Source organism: Nothobranchius furzeri, chromosome 14 (assembly GCF_043380555.1).
Source record: "Nothobranchius furzeri strain GRZ-AD chromosome 14, NfurGRZ-RIMD1, whole genome shotgun sequence".
Lineage (NCBI taxonomy): Eukaryota > Metazoa > Chordata > Actinopteri > Cyprinodontiformes > Nothobranchiidae > Nothobranchius > Nothobranchius furzeri.
In genome coordinates this window covers 35,274,405-35,283,121 of record NC_091754.1, presented here as the reverse complement: position 1 = coordinate 35,283,121, position 8,717 = coordinate 35,274,405, and the positions used below count along the sequence as shown (strand labels likewise).

Sequence of the window (8,717 nt, the reverse complement as noted above, 5' to 3'; positions counted from 1 at the left end):
TTATTTTTCTTGGTAGTTACTTTAATAATCTTGTAACTCAGTAACTAACTGAGTTACTTTTGTGACAAAGTAATTAGTAACTAACTGATTTTTAAAATGAACTTTCCCAACAGTGGTGGTCACAGATGAATACCATCAGGCCTGGGTGCACACAACCAGCTTCTCCTTGGTGAGTGTGCACCTCACCACAAGGGGGCAGCACAGGAATCACTCAGCTGTTGGATTTTAATCATTTATTTATTGCAGTAATAATTTTATCCAAGGATCTTTTACGCATGGACATAAACGGCAGCAGCGCCTCTTTAAAAAGTTACAGAACGTCTGCGTTAATCATGCAAGAGCAGAAATTCAGGAAAACAGACGCTGAAATGATTTGGCCCTCAGTTTAACACAAACTGTAGCTTTAAGTGCAACTCCAGTGAACGTATAAAGCATCAGAACCCTTCATTTATCAAATTCATCCAACAACAGAATGACTGCATTATCCTTATTCCTGTTCAGGAAAATGTGAATAAAGTGACATCACTGCAAAATAAGCAAATATAATAAAAATCTTGTCAGCACCGACTCAACTTCAATAACTTTGACCCTGGAGACAGGAATGCAACCAGAACCGACACGGGTAGGTTCTGCAGCTTAGAACAAGACTGGACTGGATCGCTAACATTATCTTTTGATCTGAATCAAACCAGCAAGGTGAGAACGGATAAATAAGCTGTCTGCAGAAACAGGAGATGATGCTACCTATGCAGGTGAACTGGTTGGTGCTGAATGCATCAAATGCTTTGACCCTTCAAACCTCCTGGTTTCTGGACCAAACACACTTAAACTCACCGAGTTGTGACCAAGCATTCAGCTGGAACCGGTAGAATTGTTTGACTCGGCTAAAATTCAGCTTAAACATGTTTCTGTTTACTAAAACTCAGCACACTGAGCACGGTGCCACGTATACATGCCATCAGCCAGCTCACACACTCAGCTGTCACTGGCTTCACGCACGTGCTACACTCGTTCGGTCGCATTAGTCGTCAAGTGTTCTTCATGATTCGTTTTAATCGTTTAGCTGTTTCTGAGAGTGCTGAGCCTTGCTACTGTTAGCTAGCCATTTTAAAAATGTGGAGGAAAAGAAAACAGTCTGTCACCCAGCCCTGGACCAAAAGTCAGATCCTCCTTCCTCACCTGGGCTCCACCTAACAAATCCAGCTGTGGCATGTCTCTCATAAGCTCCGGGAGGACGCCGAGTCTTCTCTGTTCTTCACTGCACCACTTTACTCATGAGAGACTCCATGGCAGACAGGAAACACACCTCAAACTCCTGGTCAGAGAATCGCCTGACAGATTCACGGGCAGCACGTCTCATCTCCAGTCTAGCGGACGGCGCCAGCGCCAGGATGGTTTCCATGGCAGCAGCATAGCTGTCCTCGCCGTCTGCCAGGAAGCCTGTCTGCTTGCCTTCATACGGCACCACAATGTCCAGCTTGGGACCTCCTGACTTGTGGGCGAGGACAACGGTGCCTGCAGCCATGCACTCCACCACACCTGGAGAAAGACATGAGAGGAAAGCTGAGTCATCACACCAGGCAGCCAACAGGTGAGCATGCAGAGGTAAACGCTCTGGTTTTATGTCGACTGTGATGAGGCTTCAGCTCCAACGTGCTGTCTTCAGTAGATTCATCTCTACTTTTATTCTCTGTGATTTAATGCTTATATGTGAAATAAGTGAGGCACTAACGATGTGCATGTGTAAACACAGCCACTGATGACATCACCAGCTTTCTCCTCACCTATACCAAAGTGTTCGTTCCACATGGTGTGCAGCCCGATGGAAGCGTTCACCAGTTCCCTCTTCAGCTCCTCGAACGAGACGTTGAGTTTGAAGTCGACACAGTCAGAGACACCCAGCTCCTCGCACAGCCCCCGGAGCATCAGGACTCTCTCCTCGTCTTCCTGGTTCCTACAGCCACCTATCAGCACCAGCCGCAGTGACTCCCTCCCCCCGGGACCTTCTCCTTTCCTGTCCAGGAGTTTGCGAAAAGCTCTGATCTGAAGTTGATGGTCTTTCTCTGGCCTGAACTGGCCCACAGACACAATAGAGTGGCACTTCCTGTCTCCTCCACCTCCTTCATTTGACAGCTCTTGTCCTAGCTCCTCCCACCCTTCATCCACATCGTCGTCCTCCTCCAACGGGGCGTCCAGGAAAGCCCGAACATCGCAGGGCGGGTAGACGATGCTGGTGTGGCTCGGTGAGCGCCACAGGGCCAGGATATGTCCAAGGGTCCAGGTGGAGTTGACCATGATGACATCACTGCAGGAGCCAGCCAAGCCATACAGGAGAGCAAAACAGCAGTAGTACACCACCTTCAGAGCACTCAGGAGGGGATTTCTAGAGATGAAATCTGCATTATTGAATCTGAAATCAGAGAAGAAAAACTAAAGGTTAGTATGACCCAGGAACACACACACCTCAGTCTTTTCTAATCTGTGTCTGAATACAGCTAGACCCACTGTGTGTGTGTGTGTGTGTGTGTGTGTTACCTGGGGTTCCTCTCTCTGACCACAGACAGCATGTCGGTGCTGACGGTGGGATAGTGAACGTAACTAGCCACCTTACAGCCTCCCAGGTAGCGGAAGAGTGGAAGTGTGAAGGCGTAGCCCATGGAGTCCACGTACAGGTCAGGCACACAGGATGTGAGTGCTTCCCACCCTAAAACAAACACACACCAGCACTAACCACCACTCAGTAGACTGTTCAGATTATTTTTATTCCGTAGTAACTCTGGATTTATTGGAATGATGAGGTTCCTGCAGGGCGGTCTTACCAAGGAACATGGAGCCGAGGCTCTGGCCCAGCAGGGTGAAGTGAGGGTAAGAGCTGGCCTCCACCAGCACACGGTGCTGCAGGAAGATGAAGGAGACGGGTCGAGGCAGGGTGATGTTGAAGCGTTGCCGTGCTCCCTCCAGAATCTGCTCACCTGTCACTCCCTTGTCCCCCGTGTAGACCACGAAGGACATGTTGGGGTATCTGGAACAAGGAGGGATTTTAGTTCAACTGTTTCATGTCTCTGAGGCCTCTTAGCAGAGCCAGATGTTCTGGTGCAACGCTGCCGAAGCAGATGTGTTGACATAGAGCCTGGGGGGTCACACTGACAGGTCACTGGGACTTTACACTGTTGGCTCACTTTCAAAACAAGCCACCGTTGCGACCAAAACATTCTTACACAACCCTACCGATTCATGAGGGCCCTGAGGGAGCACCAGAGGACCCGCTCGCCACCTCCTCCTGCGTTACAGTACGGATGGAAGAAGGCCACCAACGGGCCAGCCCCCGGGGGCTGGCGGGACTTACGGCGGCTCTGCAGCCACAAGCGGAGCCCCAGGGGAAGCAGGAGCAGAACCAGAGTCAGCAGCAGGCTGAGGTAGATGCAGGGCATCACCAGCGACCACAACAACCTGCGGAAAGGGAAACAGGTCTGAGCACGAAAGTGGCAGCAAAACCAGTTCTATCAGCTAGCTGCTAGTTAGCTAAAGTTAGCACAGCCCGTCCACTTCGGCTAAACTCCACTGAGGTTAGTTCCGGTCAGAACCTCGTTCACACGCAGCGTTAGGGTTAGGGTAGCACACCAGCGGGAGATTTACCTCATTACGTCACAGAAGCACAGAGAGAAGTGGTGCTGGTGTTCGTGTCCTGCCATTTTCACAACGTGTCACAACGTGTCAGCTGACCTGTTAGCCGCTCTCTGATTGGCTCAGCCTTTATTTACTAACACGCAATCAGCATGTGACTTCACCCTTTATTATCTAGTGCGTGAAGCTAAAGTTGAGTTTTTTTTTTGTTGCTGTTATTTATTAATAGAAAATATGACAATACGGCATGATGAAGGTTCAGCAAGTCATCCGGTACAAAAGAACCGACCAGAGGATCACCATGTTAGTGTTTTATTGATACAAGAAGGAAAAAAGAAATAAAAATAAAAACACATTGATCTAGATGACATTATAGGCGCGCGCGCGTGTGTGTGCGCGCGCGCCTGCTGGCGGACACATAGCATCTGTGCTGAAACCAAAGTCCTGATCAAAAGTTTAAGACCACTTGAAAATGCCCCAAAATCATATTTTACATTGTTGGATCTTAAGGTTCCAAGCGGAGCTTCATGAAACTAGAAGTGGGAGCGAGACTATTCCTTTTCTGAGCAGTTTATTTAAAATGAGGCTTTAACTGAAACAAGCTGTTTTACAGCTGTTAAAGGTTTAAGACTCAAAAGGCCAAATTTGTGCAAAAATGCAGATTCATCGTAGTTTTGTGTCGGGTAGTCACACTGCCATGACGTTCTGATGGCAAAGACAAAGAAACCCTTTTTTACCTCTGTCAGGTTGCTGAGCTGCAGAAGCAGGGTCTCTGTTCACCTTTGCTGCTGGGCAGGAAGACAGTCGTTTACAGTTTCTTAAATGGTCCTGAGGGCTATGGAACAAACAGTTGAGTGGAAGACCCAAAGAAATGTCAACAACACTGAGCCAGAGTATCCAATAGGCTGTCCTCCATCAAGACCCTGGACGATCCTCGACCCAACTTAAGCCCCATAACCATCAGACGGCCTCTGAGACTGCAGGGCTTAAAAACCACACAAACGACACAGATCAGACTGTTTGGACTTTGTACGAGAACACCAAACCTGGGACACTGAAAGGTGGAAAACATTTTATTAAAAATAAACAACAGTTGAAGACAGAAGACGCCCTTCGTGCGGCCGTCTCCCCCACTAGGAGAAATGTTCCCACTCACCTCATTGAGATGCAAGCATTAAAAAAACAAATGTTTGAAAGGATCAACCATAAAGTTGGAGGTACTTATTACTGAGTTCATCATGCTCCAAACTGATAAGAGGTGTGGTGAAACAGCCTGTTTCTGTAAAATGCTGCTCAGAAGATGTTTGGTCTTCCATTTCTTCTCCTGGCTGCAGTTGCAGCTCTACCTGGAACCTCGTTAAGGTCTACCCATGCAAGGTAAGATTTTTACCATTATTCCAGATGTCTTAAAAGGAAAGGAGGGAAAATCTAAGTATCCAAGGATAAACATGCACCTATGCTGTTCTACTGTGTATTGTCATAGTACATGAAGATTAATGAAACATCATCAGAAAGGGGATCCAGGTTCAGGGTCCTGAAGGGAACCCAGCTCTTTTTATATTCTACTTCCTGGTTTTAACTTTGCTCTATATTTATTTTGTGATAAAACAATGAGACTTTGAAACTATCTCAAAAAGCAGGTGGAAATATTTTTAACCATCTTCCTGTTTGTTAGCCTTCTTTTGTTCTCATTTGGTCATTTCAAATTTAACTAAAGTTCTTAAAAACTGCTTTTCTGTTTATTCTCATATTTCTGATAAACTCCACGTGCCTTTTACTTTGTGATGGACAGAGAGTGTTCTTGTTTTTAAGGCCAGGCTCAAGGCTCACCTTTTTAGTATAGCTTTTAAGTGATTTTGATCTATTTTAGCCTGTTTTTACCATCTTTTATATATTTTATCAGTATTTTATTACTTACTCTTTTTAATTAAATAACACATATTTTCCTACAAATTTATTTTAATTTGCAATAATTATTAGTTTTAACCAGTCTTAATACTTTGTTGTACAATATTTTATAAATTTATTTATATGTTTTCTACTTGGTCATCTTTTATCACTGTGTTTTATTTAGCTTTTTATTTATCAGCTGTTTATGTTTAATTTGTTTCTTAACTTGTTATCTTAAGCCTGGTTCATGCTTCTCCGTCAGCTCCGCAAGCGACAGACACACACGGATTGACGGAAGCGTTTAGCTTTCATACTTCTCCGGGATTGAGGGTGGGAGGAGGGAGAAACAAAGGGGATCTCTAATGTTAATCTGTGTGGGAGGGGTGGGAAACCGACTGCTGTCCGGATGTTTTTAATATTGTAAAGCGCTTCGAGCTGCATTTGTATGAAAAGCGCTTCATAAATAAATTTTGAATGATTGATTGATTGATTGATTGATTGGTGTGTCCCCTGCCTGTCCTCTGATTACTGCTGGAGACAGACACCAGCTCCCACTGACCCTACTGAAGATGAAGGGGTTAATGAAGGTGAGTGAGTGAGTTTCAGACCTGAATTAAATGATTATTTATAACCTCACCCATCATCCCTGTGTGGTGGTTTAGAAATCTGACTCTGTACTGAAATCATCTTCTAAGCAAACATGTGAAGAGTTCATTTGCAAAACCAGATAACAGAAACGTTTTTATAAATGTTGCAAAAAAGCACCTTTTATTCTAATTTTCATTTCTAAATGGTTTTGATTTGCTTTGCAGATGAGCTCTCCGCATCTTCTGGTTTCCTGGTAATTACGGCCTCGTGTTGGTGTGAACCGTTTCCCTGTCCCGCTACCATCCCATTGGTTTCTAAGACGCCTCACCACATCCCCACAAAGCGGGCGCGGGAGGTCACCTTCACTTGCAGCCGCCATGCATTTCCATATAAAGACAAAACAACTTTGATTCCTGTTTCTGAAGCGTTGCGTGTCACTTCCTTCCTCATAGATCTCAATAGACGTGCTGTCACCCTGCGTCAGAGCACTGCCTGTCAGGCGCTGAGCAGCACGGTTAGACGGACCAGCTGAGGAGAAGAGACGGACAGACGGTTACCCTCCACTCCAGGAATCATCCGCTGCCTCCTCACATCTCAGGTAAACCGGGATGAGAGCAGGTGCCTTCACATCCACTCCACATCTCTACTTAAGGAGAAGGATTTTCATCCGTTCTTCCGAAAACACGGCAAGACGGGCTGAAAATAGCTGTCTAGTGTAACTCCTTGTGTTTTTGATTAATGGAGACGTGAATGGACGGGTGACTTCTTAAACACTTCCTTCACTGCAGTTGAGTTTTTGTTTTCCTCTGCACAATCCTGTCCTGCTGTAGCACCGGATTAACCGGTAGAACCGTGTGCATGGACTTACATCAGGCGTGGGGAACCCTGGTCCTCGAGGGCCGGTCTCCTGCACGTCTTTGCTCCAACACTTCTGATTCAGTGGTTGATTCACCTGTTCTGCAGCTCTGCCTGTTCATCACCTGCTGATTGACATCAGGTGTGATGATGTAGGGTTGAAACAGTGGCCCTCGATGGACCAGGGTTCCCCACCCCTGACTTAAAACCCGACGTGTAGAAAACCAAACCATAGGAGCGCTGCTGGGTGGAGCGAGGCCTACAAAAGTGGAACAAGAAGTTGAACCTGTGCAGCGAGCTAAAAAGGAAGTTTGTGGTTAGCTTCACTTCAACTGAAACAAGCCCTGTGAGGCAACATCAGCTCAGAACCCGAAGTGGAGAGGAGGACTGCTGCTGTGCAGGTGGCTGATGATGGTGAAACGCGTGTGCGACACGCTGATGTGGCCGAACACGTGCACGAGAGACAGAGAGCTTCGGGAGCGCTCCTGCACCACGTGCTCGGTTGAACTTCAGTGGTTCCTGACAGCTCACATTCAGACTCAATGTGAAGCATCTATTCTGACCCAGATCCTTCTCATAAGCCGTTACCATGGAAACGGGAAGCATCCTTTTTTTGGGTGGGGAATTTTAGTTTATGCATGAACAAACTTTTAAATCAGAGTTCTGAGACGTGAGAGATGTTCTTAGAGAATAAAGTTACTCACCAGAAACGAGTAAAGGTACATGACCCGATACTGGCTGGACGTGACGGAGGAGCCGTCCAGAGCAGAGGAGATCAGGAACAGCTCACACAGATTTCTGACTGATGACAGGCGGAGGCCGAAAGTGTCCAGATGAGCTGGTTCAGGTTTCGCTTCTTCTGCTTTGCTACAAAAACAACTTATCTCTTCCTGCCAGCAGGATGAATGTCTCCTACAACCTTCAGAAGACACGTTCCTCCTCCGGAGGCAGACACAACTGAGCATTTTAGTTTCCAGCTAAACCAGAGCCTGTCAGCGTTGGAGTGTGTGTTTCACACCTTCAGCAGCGAGTTGCTGCTGCCGGTCACACCCGGCTGGTTTCAGGGCCGAGAAACGCTTCTTTTACTTCTCCGCAGCTCCTTCACTACTCAAACAGGCCTTTTGTACACCAGAAAAACTGAAAGCTGAAATATTAAAGACATATTTGTTGATGATAGGGAACGTTTTAGAGAGGTTGTTGCAACACTTCCTCTTAATACGCTGAAATCTGGCCGATTTCATCATAATTCCTCACGTTGTTGTTTTTCTACCCAAAAACATCATAAATGTACTAAATCAAGCAGGATGTGCTGAAGCACGTCACGTTTTATGGCTCTGAAACTTCTAATGGGTCGTTTTAGTTCATCAGAGGCAGATTTCTGTCTGTTTACAGTGAAACAAACACCAGAAATAGAAACGTATATAATAAGTGGTTTATTTGGTGTCCTTGTGTGCGGCTCTGCTCACACAGGAAATTCAGTCACTGGCATTTACATTAGGAAGCAACACGTTCGTGGTGTCGTGTCTTTGAACAAGACAAAAAAGGACGAGCCGTTCCCTCTGAATCGTCCTGTCTCGTATGACCTCTCTCCTCCTCATCTGCTGCTTTTCCTTCTGTAGAGAAGAACTGAACCGTCGGCCTGAGCGGAACTCGCTGGGTTCTTCTCCGTGGTCCTCAGGATGATCAACGAGCAGATAGAAAACAAAAATAAAACACGCTTCACAGACAAAACAGCTACACCAGATATGAATAAGTGATGG

At 46.2% G+C, this 8,717-nt stretch overlaps 2 protein-coding genes across 2 annotated transcripts in view; one reads left to right on the top strand and one right to left on the bottom strand.

Annotated features, from left to right (window-relative positions):
* Positions 1-589: 589 nt before the first annotated feature.
* On the bottom strand, positions 590-3,776 carry LOC107389590 (GDP-Man:Man(3)GlcNAc(2)-PP-Dol alpha-1,2-mannosyltransferase). Its single transcript, XM_015965804.3, has 6 exons — positions 3,637-3,776; positions 3,229-3,450; positions 2,820-3,022; positions 2,536-2,704; positions 1,785-2,410; positions 590-1,539 (listed from the first exon to the last, which is right to left on the bottom strand). Exons 1-6 carry the CDS (start codon positions 3,690-3,692, stop codon positions 1,256-1,258), a joined length of 1,560 nt encoding a protein of 519 aa, XP_015821290.1. The 5' UTR covers positions 3,693-3,776; the 3' UTR covers positions 590-1,255.
* A 2,797-nt stretch (positions 3,777-6,573) lies between these two features.
* Positions 6,574-8,717, top strand: part of lcp1 (lymphocyte cytosolic protein 1 (L-plastin)) — a 9,167-nt gene continuing 7,023 nt past the window's right edge. The window contains exon 1 of the mRNA XM_015965805.3: positions 6,574-6,700. The gene's annotated coding sequence lies outside the window, so the exon portion shown is untranslated. The remainder of the gene's footprint in view (positions 6,701-8,717) is intronic.

Coding starts and splice junctions, on each gene's coding strand:
- LOC107389590 (XM_015965804.3), bottom strand. CDS start 3,692: ATGGCAGGACACGAACACCAGCACCACTTCTCTCTGTGCTTCTGTGAC. Junction 3,023..3,228: donor CTCAGGGCCCTCATGAATCG/GTAGGGTTGTGT, acceptor TCCTTGTTCCAG/ATACCCCAACATGTCCTTCG. Junction 2,705..2,819: donor CCTCGGCTCCATGTTCCTTG/GTAAGACCGCCC, acceptor TGTTTGTTTTAG/GGTGGGAAGCACTCACATCC.